General features: G+C 38.0%; 3 protein-coding genes and 1 long non-coding RNA gene across 5 annotated transcripts; 1 reads left to right on the top strand and 3 right to left on the bottom strand.

Annotated features, from left to right (window-relative positions):
• Positions 1-5,502: 5,502 nt before the first annotated feature.
• LOC125190940 (U-box domain-containing protein 52-like) lies at positions 5,503-8,255 on the bottom strand. The gene is made up of 7 exons (XM_048088365.1): positions 8,030-8,255; positions 7,833-7,954; positions 7,521-7,696; positions 7,409-7,442; positions 7,045-7,333; positions 6,872-6,973; positions 5,503-6,805 (listed from the first exon to the last, which is right to left on the bottom strand). Exons 1-7 carry the CDS (start codon positions 8,219-8,221, stop codon positions 5,666-5,668), a joined length of 2,055 nt encoding a protein of 684 aa, XP_047944322.1. The 5' UTR covers positions 8,222-8,255; the 3' UTR covers positions 5,503-5,665.
• A 1,245-nt stretch (positions 8,256-9,500) lies between these two features.
• Positions 9,501-11,642, bottom strand: LOC125187773 (pollen receptor-like kinase 1). The gene is made up of 2 exons (XM_048084405.1): positions 10,983-11,642; positions 9,501-10,916 (listed from the first exon to the last, which is right to left on the bottom strand). The coding sequence occupies exons 1-2, from the start codon at positions 11,632-11,634 to the stop codon at positions 9,736-9,738; spliced, it is 1,833 nt and encodes a 610-aa protein (XP_047940362.1). The 5' UTR covers positions 11,635-11,642; the 3' UTR covers positions 9,501-9,735.
• Positions 11,643-13,083: 1,441 nt separating this feature from the next.
• Positions 13,084-14,773, top strand: LOC125187798. Its single transcript, XR_007170668.1, has 2 exons — positions 13,084-13,240; positions 14,305-14,773. It is a non-coding gene; the product is annotated as an uncharacterized LOC125187798 (long non-coding RNA).
• Positions 14,774-16,067: 1,294 nt separating this feature from the next.
• On the bottom strand, positions 16,068-18,924 carry LOC125186736 (probable serine/threonine-protein kinase PBL17). 2 transcript variants are annotated; one of them, XM_048083180.1, is made up of 6 exons: positions 18,599-18,924; positions 17,810-18,117; positions 17,295-17,430; positions 17,018-17,154; positions 16,772-16,895; positions 16,068-16,651 (listed from the first exon to the last, which is right to left on the bottom strand). In XM_048083180.1, the coding sequence occupies exons 1-6, from the start codon at positions 18,669-18,671 to the stop codon at positions 16,263-16,265; spliced, it is 1,167 nt and encodes a 388-aa protein (XP_047939137.1). In that variant the 5' UTR covers positions 18,672-18,924; the 3' UTR covers positions 16,068-16,262. The 2 variants fall into 2 exon arrangements, with proteins under 2 accessions (XP_047939137.1, XP_047939136.1); XM_048083179.1 differs by having other exon boundaries at positions 16,760-16,895.
• Positions 18,925-20,484: the final 1,560 nt, after the last annotated feature.

Genomic DNA, 20,484 nt, shown 5'->3' on the forward strand with positions numbered 1-20,484 from the left:
CTGTGAGAGAGTTCTAGCGAGTTAGATTCACTTAGTAGACGCTACAGTTAGCTTCCCTTAAAACGGCACTGTTAATTGAGAGTGAGGACTTTTCAAGGGTCTTAGGAGCTATTCGGAGTTACGTGTTAGGATTGACAACCCTAATATTGTAATTAACGTTTGCATCGCATGAGCATAAGCTAGGCGACTCGTCCTATCAAAGTAATAACTGTGCTAGGGTATTGTAATTTGGAATTTGTATAACCATAATTGTGAACGCACATCCCTTGGACTCCTTTATCTCTATCGATTGTCTCTGTATTTTATTCGCATTTAGTTGTTAATTGCCTTCTATTGTTTTCTGCTTTCAAAGTTTTCCAAAACCTTCTGTTCTTCCAAATAGTAATTGAGTCTTAATAGAGGATAGACACTTTGTGTTTGCCTTCCTCGTGTTCGATATCTCGGTACTGACCTTTAGCTATACTATATATACTCTGTATACTTGCAGGTTTATTTATGTGCTAAAAAATAGTGCATCAAGTATGCCCGAAAGTATGGTGTAAACGATAAGCTCTGATGATATTCTATTTATTTATTCATAAAAAAAGAGGACTATACACTTGGGGGCGTTTGATTGGTATGATAGCCATAGATATGGCCTGCTATCTAGGGTCTATCTAGTTTTTGATTGGTACGATATTATTCCTCAAGAACCCGGTATAACTCCTGTGACCCGACTGCAATTAAGATAGGTCCCTGCAAAATTGATATACGCCTAACCAGGCTTCCGGCCGTGATATCCTCTTATGTCGTCGATCCAGATTGCGGTGTTAGCTTCTCTCATCTAAAACACCCCTCCCCTTCCTCCTCTCTCCATCTATTTCATACACAATTTGGGCGAACTCTTGTAGCGGCCGACGTTAATGTTCACCACCGCCGCCGTCGATCGTTGGTAATTCACTATGTTTTCTCAATTTTCGGAAATTCACTGTAATCAATTTGCAAACTTTATGCCGGTTCATTGATTGCACCCTTAAATTCGACACGGCTTGGTTGAACCAAGTAGGAAGCTCAGCTCTGTTGTGAAGCTCGATTCTGAAACGGTTATCCATGGCTAGTGAAGAGGACGTTCCTAAGGTACCCCAATTTGCAATTTAACCAGAATCAATGCGATTGAAATTTGTCCCTTCAGTACGAAGATTCGAAACTTTAAATCGACGACAATCGATGATTGAGCCTGGGTTTACGTTGGTTGGGTGGATGACTTTGTGAATTGTTCGTGTGGATTGCAATAGTCAACCATAAATTTCCTGACTATTGTTTGATTGTATCCAATTTTTGGCTGTTGAAATCAGAGTGTCTAGGGTTTTTGTTCATTGATGATATTGTAATTGATTGCCTTGTGTTGGTTTTCTGATGGATTTCATGGATACCTATACTTGTGTTATGACAGTTAGGTAGAAACTTGTTGTTCTAAATAAGTTAGAAGACCTTGAGTTTATGCGTTAACTGCTATTTACCTTCGGTTTGTGTTTGTGTTTGTAGCTCTAATTGAATTAGCAGCTATTTCGATTTTGTGTTTAACTAGCATTTTGTTAAACATGTGTACCAATTCATCATTTGCTGGACTGATTTTTGGCTGATTGGTTCCTATTTTGGCTGTAATTCGACTAGCACCATTGATTCAGCATGGGTTGGCTGTAATTGTTTGCCTTGTGTTGGTTTGATGATGCTCTCTGGAGAATCGGCTATTGGACCATTCGGACAGAAAGCTCTCTCTGTGCTGCGGATGACCAGTAGTCGGATGGAATTGTGGAGTCGCGAAGAGAACATGCAAGACGTACTGTTACAGCATAATCTCGAAGCATTGTTGTCAGACTGAATTGCTGAGCAAAATGGGTATGTTTGCTGCCAAATTCAATCCCCATTCCTAAGTGAAGATATCTGATCATCATTTCAACTTGCAATCTTTTTTTTCAGTCATGTTTACATGATTTTGTTTTGGTTGCAGCAAAGAATCTGGGCTTGACGCTATCTTCGTGTACACAAGGCACAGGCACAGGCAGATGGCATCAGTGATCTCACGCAACCGTCCAAATCCTCCAATATTCGCATTCACCAATGACAGCAGCACGAGGATGGCCCTGAACCTACGTTGGGAAGTCACTCCACTTCTGGTCGATCTATCATATGATATGGAAGGTAACATCACCAGATCTGTCCATCTTTTGAAGACCAAATGGTTGATCAAGAATGGCGATACGGTGCTAGTCGTCTTCGAAATCATCCCGACCTACACGACACAGACTGTGTTTCAATCCAAGGACAAAATGGTCAATACAAAATGTTTGTGAGGGCATATTTTTCAATCAGTGTTACTATCATGGTTTTGTATGACCCCAACCAAAAACCAAATAAGTTATCTGATTTGCACTATCAGCCTAAACAAGCGTCCGATTGAGATATAGATATATCAACACTATCATGTAAAACCCTATAAAACTACCCTATCATACACAATACTCTCATACCAATCAAACGCACCCATGTGCATTACTCTATACAGTGGCGAAGCCACGTTGGGGGCAGGGGGCCCCGTCCCTCCATCAATTTTGCTTTTACTTATATACTCCATCCGTCCTAGATAATTTGACCCAGTATTCCATTTCGGTCCGTCCCAAATAATTTTGACCCATTTCACTTTTGCCATTTTTGGTAGTGGACCTCATATTCCACTAATTCATTCATATTCTCAATTTATTATAAAACTAATATATAAAAGTATGACCCACATCCCACTAACTTGTTCAACTCACTTTTCATTACATTTCTTAAAACCCATGTCCGGTCAAAGTGAGTCGAATTATCCGGAATAGAGGGAGTAGTATTTAATATTAAAACAATAATATATGTCGTTAAAGTAGTTCAGTTGGTTGGAAACCAGGTCTCTTGTTAAATATTAAATAATATAATAATATAATAATGATATACAGCATGAATATACTGATACAGAATGATTCAAGCCTCTTTTATTGTGCATTTATTATTTGTCAGATTAAAATATACAGAATTGCATAGGTTTAGTGAATTAGCTAGTACTTATAAAACTTATTTAGTAAAACTACGAATTCTTCTTTAATTTAAAAATTTCCTACACTAGAACTAAGCAAATACTTCAGAATAAGAGCATCTCCAATGCCGGCTAGTCAACCGGCTAGCCGATTCGCGTCGCTAGCCGGTCGGCTAGCCGAACCATTGGAGTAGGCCAACGGGAAATCGGCCAAAATTTCGGCGTGGGCTAGCCGATGCGCTGGCCGCCATTGTGGCGTGCCGATCGGCCAGCGTCATTATGTAATTTTTTTGATTTTTAGTTAATGTACTTTTTTTTATTTAAATAAAATTAATGAATTTTCCCGTATATGTCTCGTAAATTTAATTCGGTAATTTAATCGTAATTTTAATTCCGTAAATGTAGTATATTTTGAATTATTTTTATTGCGGCTGGTCTATGGCTGGCCTAAATCTGATGTGGCAGATGGATTTTTAGTGTTGCTGACGTGGCAGGGAGAGAGAGTGGCTGGCCTATTTGCATTGGAGATGTTCTAAGTAATTCAGACTTTGCTTGGCGATTTTAGTTTTTTTCTTGTCTATTTTTTTTAATTTAATTATAAAAATATGTGTATTTCTAAAATTATTCATATTTACTTTATTAGGTGAAATTAATAATAAGAAAGTTTAATTTACAGGATTTTTTTATTTATTGAAAATTATTGATTTGAGTTTGAGTTGTTAGATTGAAAGGTTTTCAGGTAATTGATACTCCATCTGTTTTTTCATAGTTGAAGCAAAACTTTTCAGCACAGAATTTTAGAAAGAAATGTTGGGTGTGTTAAATAAATAGATAAAAAGTAAGAGAAATAAAAAGGTAGAGAGAATAAAGTATAAAGTGAATAAAGTAGAGAGAATAAAGTAACATGGAGTAAAGTAAGAAACAGAAAAAGTTACAATATATAGATATGACTCAACTATGAAGGAACTTTTCGAAATGGAAAAATGACTCAACTATGAAGGAACGGAGGGAGTACCTAACATATTGGGAGTGTTTAGTTGTTGTAATTCAATAGAGGAAACATTTTTTTAGGCCGCCAATTTTGTCAAACTACCATTTTTTGTCCGTAAACTTTGAAAATATCTATTGAGACAGTGTCAACTTTGACTTAATACCATTTAAGCTACTTTTTCACTATTTCGAATTTTTTTAGGGACAACAATACACTCAATACCAGTGGCGGAGCCAGGATTTTAATCCTGGGGGCCCAAATTACTATATTAAAATTTGTGTAGTGTTTCCTTGTCAACGATGCGGAAATAGCTCTGACATAAGTAGTAGAGTGTTGCGCGCTAGAGATTATAATGAGACGAATACTTAGAGGATTAGTAATAGAAAATTTAGAGATACGGTAACAACGTCGACCATCGGAAAAAAGTTAAAGAATAATATTTTTATAATAAAGATGATAGTACTATTGAAACTGGTTTTACCAATAATATATAGTAGTAGTAGTACTTATATATTTACAAAATTAAAGAATTAATTTCTTCTATTCTATATTTTTTATAATTATAAATAAAATTATTTATACAAAATTAATAGCTAATAAGTTTATACTAGATAAAATTAACATGAAAAATTGTTTACAGCATAAATAAATTTATAAGATTATATAAAATTGGTAGAGAAATTAAAGTCCAAAAGAGGCATAAAAAAAATAAGATTATAAAAAATTGGTAGGGAAATTAAAGTCCAAAAGAGGCATAAAAAATATACTCAAAATCATATTGCTAGATGGGAGGATAGAATCCAGCCCAATTCTACTAGTGACAGGTTACAACAACTGCACTACTTCAGCATTTGTAATTATTGCGTACATATAACATATATAGGTATAACTGAAATAGCTGGGGGGCCTTGCCAGTGCTCAAGACCATGAAGGACAAAGCGAGTATTATTCACAATATAGCCCCCTATTAAACAAATTTTCTGCATCCGCTGATATGATTAAATTAACCGTAGAATGGACATAAACATAATTTGTAGAAGCATCTTATTTGAGATTCTCTTTTAATTTATTCTAGTTACAAACTCTTTTTCCATCTGACGATGAATCATGCAGTAAATCTAAGAGGAATTTCCTCTTATTCAGATTTTGAGATTGATAGAAAGTAAAGATTTTATCCCTGGCAAACTGCAGTTCGGTGTATATTTATAAAATTTAGCTTTACATTGTAATAAGCTACTTTATGTGATTTTGTGGTAAACATCACTGAGTAATGTGCTAATTTTAATTACTCGTACTACGTTCGTATGTTATGTTTATCTGAATCATTTGCTTTATTTACCGTAGCATCTTATATTTGATACACAAAAGTCTAAGAAATATTATCTCATGTATAAATGGAGTAATACCAAAACTTGGTTATGTCACAAGAATGATTTTATACTGACAGTCAAGTTTTCTATCACACATTTATACATTTCATAACAAGAAGATGGTTCGTGACTGACAACTAACATATAGCTCCAAGGCAGAGTTTGATGCAAAAAAAGATTTCAACAAAAATGTGTTAGATGGCTTCTGTCTTGGATGCATCCAATTAGTTGATCAAATCAATGTTGCAATTGCAATTAGTGATAGGTGGTGGGCATGGATTGCTCAGCAAGCATTCTGAATCTGTTGAGTTCGGGTAACACCACAGTTCCAAGATCAGGTCTGTCCTTCCTCCTCAATTCGGTGCACTTGAGTGCTAACTTGGCAAACATGATGGCCTCTTCAACAGGCCAGTCATGAACTTGTGGATCGAGCATCTGAGCGAAGGTCCCCCTCTCAATCGACTTTTCAACGTGGTGAGTCAATCCCATCGGGGGTTTGGCAGTTACAATTTGAAGCAGCATAACCCCAAGTGAGTATATGTCTGATTTTATGCCAAGCATCCCAGTCTGTTGATATTCGGGGTCTATGTAGCAGAATGTTCCCGCAGCTGATGTCATTCGGTATTGTGTAACCGAATCTGCTACTGAAGGAGGAACAAGTCTGGCCAGCCCAACATCACTGATCTTGCTCACAAAGTTGCGGTCAAGCAAAATGTTGCCTGGTTTGAGATCTCTGTGTACAAGTGGTTCTGGCTTTGCTTGATGGAGGAAAAGGAGTCCGGTGGCTATTTCAGCAGCAATACGAAATCTGAGTTGCCAAGGGATCACTGGAGTGTTTCCTCGCCTAAATAGGCGATCGTCTAAGCTTCCATTAGCCATGTACTCGTAGACAAGGCATCCATACTCTGGACATGCTCCTAGGAGGAGAACCATGTTAGGATGCCGAATGCAACTTAGAACTTCCACTTCCTGCTGAAACTGTGATCTTCCCTGGGCTGCATCTGGGCGAAGAACCTTTATTGCAACTTGTGTATGATCTAGGCAGCTCTTGTAGACTGGCCCGTATCCGCCTTCCCCAATTTTACGAGATTCTGCAAAGTAGTCGGTGGCTGATTCAATATCCTCAATGCTGTACTTGCGATATCGGACATCATTTTGTGTAAACTTATTGAGCACTCTGTTCTTCTCCTCTGCTTCTTTGAGTGCCTTCATTTCGGCATTGATTCTTTTTTGTGCTTCGAGTTCAGCTATTCTCTGAGCGGCTTCTGCTTTCTCGACAGCAGCCCTGCATTTTTGTTTCTCCTTCTCTGCAATTGCTAATGCGGCTTCCTCAGCTTGGCGTGCCTCCTCAAGTCGTTGTTCTTCTTCTACTTTCCAGCGATGAAGCTCGAGTGCCTAGAGATATTATTTTTTGATGAAAATATTGAATTAGTTCAGTTAATTGTAGTATAACAAACGTACCTTCTGTTTGGCTGTGAGTGCTTCTTTGCATGCTGTGCTGTACATGTCCATGGTCTGTTTGAGCTCCTGCTTCAGCCTTCTCATCTCTGCTTCGACATCGTCCTGTTATCAAGAAAATGATTTGATTGCAATATATATACATTTATTTGCAGTGTTTCGTGTTGTGTTGTTACCATGGTTTGGGAGCCCGACCACGAAAAGTTTCCACTTTCCTGGGAGGTGGATGAGTATACTCCAAAACTGTTAGTGGTAGCATCAGATGATCTAGGATTGGAGAATGGAGATCCAAAACTCAAACGGCTATCTTGGTCGGAGCTGCTGGAGAGACGAGCTGGAATGAACGGATCATGATCGAATATGCGGTCAGTGCTTGGCCTGGCTGTCCCCACAAATGATATGTCGCTCTCACCCATTGAAAACTCTCCATACGACCGCTTAGCTTTGTCTCTGGTGAAGGCCGACCTGTTTATCCAATATTCTTTAATCGGATGGTGTATAAAAAGTAGTAGGAGTATATTATTAGGTGACTCGCCCTACCTGATTGAATCTGTTTCCTCCATTGATGGCTTGGCTACATAGATATGAAAAACCCGGGGATTCAGTAACACTAACACTAACACGTGTACAAGTGCCGATAGTTAAAACAGACCTCGGCCTCCATTGAATGAGTTATGAACTGAACTCTCTCGCTCGCGCTCATGCTCTCTTTGGTTGGGAATCGAGGTAGATCTACAGGATGCCACCTTCCCTTTGGAGATCGCGTAAACAGTGCAGTACTCTGGCGCCATTTTCATGACGTTGCCTGGAATATCAACAGTCTTGAATCTTCTGCCAAAGAATTTGTAAGTAGCCCTTCTTCACTTATATAGTACTACAATGCAATACTATGGCAATGACAACAAACTAATACAACTAGCTCCTCTATAACATAATAATAGTAATAATAGTAATCTTGTGTTACCTGACAAAGCCATTCTTGGGCGAGGAACCCATCACCAGTGTCTCGATTGAGTTGATCTTAATGTAGTCGCTCACGGCCTTTGCCACGTCCGAGTCTTGTATTATCACTTCATTCACTTGAATCTGGTACGAGAGAGTAGTTGATCGATATTATAATAGTACTAATACGGAGAAGAAGAAGGTGAGGGGGGTTCGTACGTTTTTGCGAGTGCAAAAGCAACGGAAAGGAAGGAAGACTTCTTTGGTGGATTCATTGGCCTTGAGTTTGACGTGAACAAGGTTAACACTTTTGCCTTTGCCCAACAGATTATCGACGGCCCATTTCAATGCAGCTTGGCTCCCTTTGTCTTTGTCTATGGCTACTGCAACCTTCTCTCTTTGGCCTGTCATTTCACACCCAAAAATGTTTACAAGATCGAGTTGGTTTCAGTCAATGAATCTTGTTTCAGATTCATTGACCGCACCAAACTCTCAAATGAAATCCATATTGCTTGGAATTATTTTATTAATTACTTGTTCCTTCCCTTTCCCTGATAATATGGGCTGCCATCTCTTCTTCTTTTCAAAATGTTAAGTAGTGATAGATAGAGCGTAATTCTCTAGCCCTGTTATATGTTTGTTATCTATTATCCTATTTTATCACATCACATCTTTGAAATACTAATCAACAATTCAAATTCACCTAAAATTTAATTAATACTAGTATCTCACTTGTGATGCATGTCACAATATATTACATTTCAAATTATTTTTAATATCAAATTATTATGCATTAGAAATAGAAGATAAAAAGCTCATTTATTAAAATTTGAAGCCGATTGAGAAAGAATAGAAGTCGTGTTAGTATGAGTTCAGTCACTATGTATTGAGATTTAGTGGCAAACAGAGCATGCAAATGAGAAAATTACTCTCTCCGACATTTTTTTTGGATGTCTCACTTTAAATGACACATTTTTAAAAATAGTAACATCATTCTCTATATTTTTTTCTCACTTTTACTTTATTCTTTCCACTTATCTCACAAAATAATATTATATAAAATCTTGTGGCTGAAAAAGAAATGCTCCACTTAAAGTGGAATAGAGGAAGTATATCATAACCTTGAGACCAAAAGGATTAAGCATAAATTATCTGACATTAAAGGATATCAGGACATGGAATATAAAGCACGTCAATTCATTGCAGTTGGCTCCCTTTTAGAAGAGAAACTTATACGAGTATCTTGAATGATCACCAAAAATGGGCTTAGATTTCTATATTCAACAGGCTACTTAGATTTTAGGTTCGTCCCAAATTATTTTGTGTCTCTTCACGCCATGAAGAAATAAAACCAACCAAAAACTTTAGCTTCGTCCCAAATTATTTTGTGTCTCTTCACGCATGAAGAAATAAAACCAACCAAAAACGGGACTACGTAAATCAAATTACCATTGGCTTAGAAAAAGTGATCACGCTGGCTAATAAAGTGCGGCTAATCTCTGAACCAATCGTTTTAAAAAAGTTCAAATTAATTTATCCCTCTAAATTTGACGGCAGTTGAAATCAATCGCGTGATTTGAAGTGACATTCGAACATAGTATAATACGGGAGTGTTCGGTTTGCAAGATTGTATCTCGAGATTAAATATGTAATGTGTTTGGTTACGTAGATATTTATGTAACTAACAATCTGAAGTGCAAGAATCCCACTTGATATAAACGTAGGGTAATTACAATGAGCTGGTTTTCTAAGAGTCAGCTGCTTCTACCAAACCATTCTCAGACTATGATCAACTCAAAGGATAGAAAAAAAAAAAAAAGAAAACCCAAAATCATCAAGATGCAAAACAAGCATATATATGGTCTTAAGTCTCAACACACTAAATCTAAAGATAAATCTTGACGATTCAAGCTAGTTTCTCTGCTCTAAATTGAAACCGTTTGTCTCTCCTTGACCTCCTCAATCTGTTGCACCGCCTCTTTAATGTCCGGCCTCTCTTCCACCTCCGCCTTGCAACACGCAAACCCAATCCTCAGCAGCTTCACCATCTCCGCCTCGCACTCGGCCTCCGCGGCCATGTCCGTGTCGAACACGTCGGGCTCGTCTCTTGCCACCGACTCCACCCACGTGGCCGCGTCCGCGTCCGGCGCGTCCTTCTTCGGCTTGAGGAAGTCCGAGGGGAAGCGCCCCGTGAGGATCTCGAGGATGAGGATCCCGAGGCTCCACACGTCGGTTTTTTTCGTGATGCGGCCCGTGTGCTTGTACTCGGGCGACTTGTACGAGATCATGTGCTGCTCGGCGTGCTCCTGGTTCACGATCGGGACCAGGCCGTAGTCCGTTAGCAGCGGCGTCTGCTCGGAATCGAGGATCACGTTCGACGATTTCAGGTGGCCGTGGGCGGCCGTGAGGCTCGGGAGGTCGTTGTGGAGGTAGAGGAGCCCTCGGGCTATCCCTTTTGTGATGCTCAGCCGCGCCGGCCAGTCGAGGACTTTGCGGCCGGGGCGGGAGCGGTTGCCGTGGAGGACGGCTGCGAGGCTGGTCTTGTCGATGTAGTCGTAGACGAGGAGCTTCTCCTCCCGCCGGTAGTAGAAGGCGACAAGTGGCACGACGTTAGCATGGTTGAGGCGCCCGAGGCGGCGCATGTGCTCCTGAAAGTCCTGCCTGCTGACGTTGCCCATGTGGCGGTACCGCTTCACCACCACTATCTGCCGCTCACTCAGAGCGGCCTTGTAGGTTGACCCGAATAGCCCGCTTCCAAGTATCTCAGCAGATGCTTTGAGCAAATCCGTCATATCAAATACATCTCTATCCTCTCTGAGAAACGTCATTCTCACATTCGGCTGAGAGGCCGTGGCCGCGCACTCCCCGCGCTCCGGATCAGATACCGGATCGGCGGTGGAGTGGGCGACGAGGACAGCGGCCTTCGCTATCTCGTCTTGGTTCTGCCGCGGCGCGGCTCTCCGGCGGCAGAGGATGACTATAACCACTACCAGAGCCACCACAGCCGCGGCGACGACGAGTAACATCATGACAATTGTTCCAATAGAGAGCCGGAGCGGGTGGTGCGGGCACCGCAACAACGGGTTTCCGCATAGATCCTTATTTCCTGTATAGTACTTATTTTTCAATAGGAAAAAAAAAAAAATTGAAAATTTTAAAAAAATTGATTAACCTAAAAAAGCAGAAGCTTCCAAATGGCTGAGGCCGGAAGGAATCTCGCCGGAGAGGTCGTTGTTGGCGACGCTGAAGTTCAACAATTGACCCTCTCCGAACGGAGGTAATCCGCCTTGGAACATATTGTTCTGCAGCATCAGCTCCTGCAGCGCGGGCAGACCGGCCAGGGACGCCGGAATCTCGCCGGAGAACACGTTGTCATCCAAATCAAGCTGCGCCAGCGCCGTCATGCCTTGAAACGCATTCGCCGGAATAGCGCCGGACATCTTATTACTCGAGAAGGAAACGGCTCTGACATTGGGGAGCAGAGCTAGATTAGGGAGAGGGCCGGCGAAGCTGTTGCCGGTGAAGCTGAGGACCTTCAAATTGGGCAGCTGCGCGAGGGCTTCGACGTCGATCGCGCCTTCCAAGCCCAATCTCTGGAGGTAGAGGGCGGCGACGGCGCCGTTCTCGCAGAGAAGGCCGACCCAATTGGCGGTGCTGGCGGTGCATGGCGGGAGGGGTGGGGCCCAGTCGGACAGGGCGACGGCGTTGTTGGTGATGGAGGCCTTGAATTTGAGGAGCGCGTCGAGCTCCGTCTGGGCGGAGGAGGGACGGAAGAGGAAGAGGAAAAGGAAGATTGCATATGGAGTGATTGGTGTCCTAGCCATTGTAATGGCGTAGGAGCGTGGGGAGGGGTGGGGCGCTCACTTTGGGGTGGCGCGAGGCCGACGGCAGGAGGGCCTGCCGGCGACGGTGGGGGGTGGGTGGGAAGGGGAGGAGAAAGGAAGGAGAAATGTGTGTGGCAGAGTGACTCTGCCAAATCATTAATTTTAGTAATACTTTTGTTTTCTTTTGTGACTAACCATTGTGTCCGCTGCTTCATGCCGATATATCTGCCGCCTTTTTGCATCAGATTCATGCGCTTCTTCGTTCGATATTCACTTCAAATCTTTTTTTTTTCCTTTCATCTCCTACATCTATCTAGGGACTCAGCTCAAATACAATTGCATTAGGAAGCCCAGCTGTCACAAAAATGTCCTAGTAGTAAAATTCAATTTCAGTAACGGGAAATATATATGGCTTGTGATAAGCTAAGATCATTTTTACCCTCCCTTCCATCAATAAGTGTCACATTTTGTCATTTTCATCCATCCACCTAGTATCTCATTTGTTTTTGTACTACTTTTTCCATTAACTTTATTTTACTCACATTTCATTATAAAACTAATACTCCATATAAAAGTAGGATCAACATTTCACTAAATTTTTCCACTCACATTTTACTACATTTCTTAAAATATGTGTCTGGCCAAATTAACCTTGTATTGGTGGACGGATGGATTAATTACTAGTATCACATCCATGCAATGGACTAAGATATTTTGAAATATAGATTTGAGATTATAAATTAATTAAATTAAATTAAAAATTATATCATTACATAAAATCGTAAAAAATATAGCATTACAAATCAATAGTAAAGTATAATACTACATCTACATGGAACATTAATTATTCACAAAATTCAAATACGGAGTATTATACTATAAATGCTCCCTCACCCTCAGTATCCACATGCAAAGTTTTATTGCCATCCAATATGTTCACTCATCACGCAGTACTCATCACGCAGTGTGTAGACCATCTTTGGTGTTATTTTTATTTGGCCAGTGATATATATTTACAAATTATCCACCGGGCTAATCGTAATAAATTTTCTTCTTAACAGTATGCTACTCGCTCCGTTCCTTTATTGTTGAGACGTTTCTTTTTGGCATGAAGTTTAACAAATGAATGTGTAGTGTGTTAAATCGGCAGGTGATAAAATAGATACGGTATAATAGAGAAAAAAACACAGATACTATAGTAAGATAGAGAATGAAGTAGGAAAAAAAGTTGAGTTAATTACCATAAGGCTGTGTTTGGTACATGGAATTCAACTCATGGAATTGGAATTGGAGGCTCCAATTCCAATTTTGTTGTTTGGTACTAGAAAAAAATGTGGATTTGAAATTGAATTGTAATTCCAAAATTTTGAATTCCATGTATTCAATTCCAAACTTTTAGATGAAGAATTCCAAATCCAACATCTCAATTTCGCGGGTCAAATTATAAATTCGCGGATCCTAACCGGGTCAAAACAAAAAAACGGGTCAATCCAATTTCACTCTCCCATTCACGCTCTCTCTCTTTCTCTTTCTCTCTCTCTGCGCGACGGAAACCCTAATCTCTCGTTCTCTGGAGAGCGTCCTTCATCTCACAACAATCAATCAGGTATTATTCGTCATCGAAAATTTGTTCTTCTTAATACCATCCTGTGTTGTGCTTGATTTTGTTTCAATTTTGCCAATTTTTTTAAATCTCCATTTTTGCAGATTTGTCAATTTTTTTTATTCAAATTGATTGTAGTTGTTAGCTAGAGTTTATTTGTTTAATTGCTTGGGATTTGAGGGTTCGAGTGTTTTGTTAGCTATAATTTGATTGCCACATGCTTTGAAAGTAATGTTACTTACTCACTCCCACTTTCCTTCGTCTCACCTCCAGAAACTGCAAAATTGCAAAAACCATCTTTCCAAACCAATGTCCTAATCCAACAAAATCCATCACCACTAATCTAACAAAACCCAAAAACCATCTTCCCAAACCAATATTCTTTGCTATTTCTAGTCTAGCAGCATATAGAGGATTTGTACAGCACTCTGCCCAAGCTTTATTTTGAAATGGTTAAAGATCAGTAGCTATTACTCTGTTATTGTTATCCCTTTGCTGCTGCTCTTTTCCTGTTCAAAAAATGAGTTTAAGTTTACATTACAGATTATATCTAAAATTAAAATGAATTTGATTGTTGTGCTGGTCTTTGTTTGGGTGTCTTTAATGGTGACTTATTTGCTTATATCATTTGTGATTTTTGAACAATAAGATAAGAGTCTCTAGTTATAACTTAATTTGTAGCAGCCCATTGTTATTGTTATCTCTAGTTGTTTTGTAGAGATCATGAACCCTTCACATGCATTATATGACTAGAAATGATTACGTGAAGTTTGTTTGGTATGGTAAGTGTTGTAGTTATAGTAGCAACTAGCAAGTTCAAATGCCTAAAATAGTTTGAGTATCATTACCTGTGGTTGAAACTTGAAATGCTATAACCTGCCTTTGCTGTTTAAGTTTTGTTCAGTAAGTAGCTCAACTTACTTTTAGTGTCCAAATATATTTTGGTATCAAAGAATGAAATCCATTCCTTTTAGAAATGTTATATTTCTTGATGTAATATTTCTTGATGTACAGTTGCGGATACATGATTTATATTGTGATTAAATATGCTTATTATTGTTTTGAAGGCAAATTCAAAAATTGGACCTTATAGGAGAAAAATTGTGATAGAGAATAGGGAAGATATATATACTCTTTTCTCTCAAGATCGTGCTGACGGGCAAGGTGCAAAAACACATCAAGCAGGATGATCAAAACATGATGAATATGGTGCAGATTATGGACTGGGGGCAGTTAAGTATGAATGCATTCATACATACTTTCATGGAGCAGTCAATATTTGTAAGTTAAAGATAAAGAGGAATCAAGTTGGGCTTCTCAATGTCTAAGGCTAAGATGGACATTTTGTGGATATGTTTAACACATACTTACACACCATTAGCAATTTGTAATTTTCTGTTTATTTTCCAACTATTCTCCAACTAAGAAGAAAAAACAAAGTTGGAAGTTTTATCAAACATGTGTGAATGCTTTGTATGTAGTTTACTCCACATATTCTGGTTTAATTATAGAAGTTTCAGTTTGTTTGCTGGTCAATGTTGTGTGTGCGTACCAATTCTAAATCAATATCAATTATTTGAAATATCAAACAAAGGTTTTGAAATTATAATAAAATTCTATATCAATAATGTTATACCAAACAAAGGATTTGGAATTGAATTATAATTCTATGTCAATTCTTTAATTATACCAAACAAAGGATTTGGAATTGAATTGCAATTCAATTCTATACAATTCCAATTCCAATTCAATTCCAATTCCACATACCAAACGGAGCCTAAATGAAAATGACCCATCTATAAAGAAACTTACCCAATTGAAAAATGACTCAGTGACAACTACGAAAGAGCGCATGGAGTATTAAATTGCACTTGTGTAAATCCTACTCCTCACTTGTGTAACATTCTTATTATGCATATCAATGAAATGTAATACTAGTAATATAGACAACCTGTTGTATAATCTCAATATCCAGAAGTTACCTCCCCTTTATGATCTTTATCACATGTGTTTTATATTCCCTCCGTCCTAAAGTAGTTGAGGCATTTCTTTTGGACACAGAATTAAAAAATTAATGTGTTAAAAGTGAAAAATGAGAGAGCAAAGTAAGAGAGGGAATAAAGTAAGAGAGATCAAGAGCAAGTAAAGCATAAGACAAATAAAATTTTTGCCAAAAAATGAAATGACTCAACGGGACAACCTAAAAAGGAATATGACTCAACTACCTTTCAGAAAGAAGGGAGTATAATGTTTTTGTTTGCACCTCCTGCAGAAACATCCTATAGAGATGACTGAATGTGACATAATGGTTTGATGAAATTTGGTAACAGAATGACTATGACAAAAAGGTTCCTCTCTCTTCTAGAAGTACTTGTATTGAGCAACCTCAACAATCCGCAAATTCTGTTATCAAGAGATGTGAAAGCATGAAATTTAATTCAGTATTAGTAATATAAATATGTACTATTACAAGTGGATGACAAGCCGGATTATTAATAGTATGTTTCTCATCTTCTCACTGAAAGCATCAAAACAAAGTTTCGTGAACTCAAATGAAGTCAGGATTGAAGAACAATGATACTTGGCTAAATTGCATGAAAAAACAGAAACATTTTCACAAACTATTCATGGGTGATGAGCACAAACAGTAAAGGAGATCACATTAATTAGGAAGCACCTTATAGAAATTGAAAATAAGCACTCTACTTTGATAGATATGCTAAGGTAAATCACTTAATTTTGGATTTGCTTTTGTTATTTTGACCATTCTAATTTTTCATCTTATTAAATCATCTAGGTGAATAACATGGCCAAGTAAAATTCGTGCATGTGATAAATCATCCAGACAACTCCTGTAAATGGTTTCCAAAGTGTGCCAAAATTCTTTCCTTTCATTTTTATTTTGGATATATAAACACTTGCCTTGCTTACTTCCATCATTAAAGAGTTACAATGTTCATGACTTGTGAAAAAACTACAGGTTTCAACAGTCAAAATCTTCCGCTCTGACTTTCTTGGCCGTTTCTTACCCTCCGTTGGGATTCCGAGGCGTGTCCTTTTGGACTTCGTAAAGGGTTATACTACCACCACTTTCTGTCGGGCTCAGTTCTTGAGTGACGAGAGGTTGCAGGATCTCAATGACTTGACTCATGAGGGGCCTTCCTTTCGGGTTCTGGCTGAGACATTGGTATGCTAGATTCGCCACTTTCATGAGAATCCTGGTGGAGTATTGCCCCTCGATTCTAGGATCCAGTATTCTTGAAAGCTTCTTACTGTGGTTGAGGAGCGGGCGAGCCCACTCCACAAGATTATGCTCTCGGCTTGGCCTGCTCTTGTCCATTGCGCGTCTTCCTATAAGCATCTCGAGCAGAACAACTCCAAACCCATAGATATCACTTCTTGCTGTCAAATGTCCTAACAATTTATAAATGGATGATCATTAAGTCACTAATCATAAAATTTAGTTGAGCCACAACTCGTCTTAAGATTTATATCAAAGAGCAATCTATGCGCGAATCGTACCATCAGACTCACCGGTCATGACATACTCAGGAGCAGCGTAACCGTATGTGCCCATAATCCGTGTTGAGACATGAGTTTGATCTCCCGTTGGCCCAACCCTTGCCAGCCCGAAATCAGAAAGCTTTGCATTGAAATCCTGTGTTTGTTATAAACTTTCAGCCATCGAACGATTGATGGTGATGACAAAGTTTTGTATAAAACTAGTAGACATTGCAAAAACTATGGGATTCACTACTAAAATTCCATCCAAATACTAACCTCATCTAACAAAATGTTTGAAGTCTTGAAATCCCTGTAAATGATAGGTTTTTCAACACCATGAAGAAAAGCAAGGCCTCTTGCAGTATCCAAAGCAATTTTTAGTCTTCTATGCCATGTTAACGTGGCTCGAACCCCTACAAGCAAAAACAACAGAAACACTATAAGTATACTCAATCATAGAACTACGCTAAACCAGGTGATTGGTACATGAGTAAATGAGCATAAGAAAGCAAGTCACTCTCGGCTGAAACAATTTTCCAATAATACCACTTACTGAAGAAAAGGTGTTTCTCGAGGCTCCCAGATGCCATATATTCATAGACCAAAAGCCTATGGTCATCCTCACAGCTGTAGCCAATAAGTTTCACCAGATTAGGATGTCGGAGTTGGCCTAAATAGTTTACTTCTGCCTGCAAACGACAACCTCAACATTCAGCGATAACTAGATTTTGATTAATTAATTTGAAAAGAGTTTCAGTGAACAGATTTTTGAAATTCAAGGCAGCAAAACTGTCTTTAAACAGGTGAGATGAGGTGCAACATACAGTCACTTTCTTGACAAACATTATTTATGCAGTCAAATATGCAACTCAAACTCGACAAACTAGAACAATTCAAGCAACATATCTTTCAATTAGAAGGATGAGAAAGGCACAATGCTATCATAACAGTGCACTTTTTTTGATAAATTATCACTTGACAATTTAGTGAAGGTATGAAAGTTTTCTCCAGGATGAAATTCCATCAATTGCTGAGCATAAAGTTAATCTTGCCCGGGAAAAAACTCACCAGCCATTCTCGGTCGCCCTGTAGACTTTCAGGATCAAGCACTTTAACAGCAATCTGAGTCGTCTTGTATCCAGGCCTCACGCTCTCATCTATAACTCCTTTGTAGACAATACCAAATCCACCCTCACCGAGAACCTGATCTGGCCTGAAATGCTTTGTGGCCAGCTTCATCTCCTCATACGTGAAGATATCAAGATCGCCGTTGCCAGGGCTTATACGCAGATCCTTCACATTTTTAGGGATGATCACGAATGTGTTTGAACTCACAGAGCCCGATTTCACCGGAGATTTGGAGCCACCATTGCTACCTATAAACGATTACAGAACAAGTCCACACAGCCATCATAAAACCATACTTGTATATATATGAATCAGCAGTTGTTTGGGATACATGATTACATAACAAGAATATGCATTTACTCAATTCACTTGCCATAAATAAAACATCAAACAAGTCAAGAAAACTGCTTTTTCTATAGCAAACCATTTGCAGATATTGTTGCTTCTATGTCCATTTTCTTGTATTAGCATTGAATAAGTACACAAAGCTATCCTTGCAAGAAGCAGGTTAAGATGCAATGCAATGTTACCGATACCAAAATGCAATCTTTAATTCAAACCAAAGCAAAACTTGAGCCTAATTAATACACAAAACTGTTGCCAAAAAGAGAATGCACACTTCATTCAATACACACAAACAGAGGTGATGATAAGTAAGAATCTCAAATCAAAGGCATAACTTTACAAACAACAAATATGAGAAAGAATGCAAGTGTGTTAAAATCGTACCGGGTTTTCCACAAGAAGAATTGCTCTCTCTCTGCTGATGTTCTTCTCCTTCAACACTGAGACAAGAACCCATTTTTCTAATCACGCTTTCACCAATTTTGCATTTGGATTTCAATTTTCAACGGTTTAAGACAAGAAAGACTAATAGCCAAGATTCGGATTTTATGCAGTGGGTTTTCACTTTTCACTCAATTTCCAGCACAGTCAGATGGGAAAGTTCCCCGGAATCTGTTCTGGGTCGCCGGAATATACTCCGATTTTGGAATGTGATGAAATGAAATCTAAGTGCAAGAGTGAGTGAGACAGAGATGTAGGAAGTGCGCTTATGATCGTAAGTCTTAACTTATTTTGTTTATAATGTCAAGGGAATAATTTAAGGATCAAGTAAAAGTCGGTCAAAAATAATAGTACAAAAATTATTGTTTGAATCATTATTTCAAATATGATTGGATTGGCAGAAAAATTCCAAATAGATGATGATATGGCACCCGAGTTAGATGACTGAAATAACCCTCTCTTATTGGCCCATTGGAAGTTGAAACCATTGTAAATTTCTGCCTACGAAACCACGCTTTTTTGTACTACTGCTTTGGACTCTTTTTTAAGCAAGAGAATTAAAATAAAATAATTTAAATAAATTAAATAAAAGAATGACAAAGTAGTAAGGATATAAAAAAATGAAGAAAGAAAGAAATATATTACCTTTTTTACTAAAAAGTAAATGACTCAACTACGGTAAAAAAATCCAGAAAAGAATACGACTCGGCTACAGAGGAAACAATAAACAACCAAATTTATTTTTGCTAAACAATGATATACTCTCTCTGTCCCATTAGAGCATCTCCAAGGGGAAAAAATATATAGAAAATGTATATTATGTATTTCCCTTCTTAAAATGTGAATATACCCTTTTAAAAAGTAGCACATTCCAAAGGGAAAATGTATATAGAAGGGTAAATTATTTTTTAAAAATAAAATAATAGTACAAAATGCATTAAAAAATATAAAGTGTAATACCTTCTTAAATACCTCTCTCCTTGGATAAGAGTTTTTCATAAAAAGAAGACAAATATAGTAGTTATAAGATTTTTACCTCTACATTGATGGGGAGATAAATATACATCTTCAAAATGGGAAAAGATATAATACCTTCTCAAATACCTCTCTCCTTGGAGAATGATTTTTTATGAAAAAAAAAGGTAAATATGGTAGTTATATTATTTTACCTTTGGAGATGCTCTTATAAATGAAACATATTCTTGTTTAGGCAGTCCCATTATAAGTGAAATAATTTTAAAAAAAAAAAAAAAAAACATTACTCTATCTCTTGTCACTTTATCCTCTCTCCTACATTTTTTCTTTATTTTTTTTCTTACTTCTATTTTATTTTCTCTTTATTTAACCACTAAACAAATATTTTAAAATCTATGCCCAAAAAATGTTTCACATGTAATAGTAGTATATATGAGTCATCTACTAATCCGCATCACCTTACCATAAGAGTATCCACATCCATGCTCTTGCCAAGAGCACGATGTGGGTCCGGACCCATCTTTATTCATTTTTAATTTCATGTTCTTTCTCAAGAGTACAACACCCACATTCATGCTCTTCCGCAAGAGCATGCTCAAAGGTCCCACCATTTTATTATTCAATTTAAATACTTCAATTACTAAAAATATTTTCACATATTAAAATGAATTCAAAATATCCGAAATACTATTAAAAAATATTAAAAAATAAAAAAAATACATAATTAAAATTCTAAAAAATTAAAAATTACTTAATTAAAATCCTAAAAAATAAAAATTATATTATTAAAATCCTAAAAATTGAGATTGAGAGAGTTATTTGGTTAATGTGATTTTTTGTGTTGAAATGGCGGT

Source organism: Salvia hispanica, chromosome 5, assembly GCF_023119035.1.
Source record: "Salvia hispanica cultivar TCC Black 2014 chromosome 5, UniMelb_Shisp_WGS_1.0, whole genome shotgun sequence".
NCBI classification, from domain to species: domain Eukaryota; kingdom Viridiplantae; phylum Streptophyta; class Magnoliopsida; order Lamiales; family Lamiaceae; genus Salvia; species Salvia hispanica.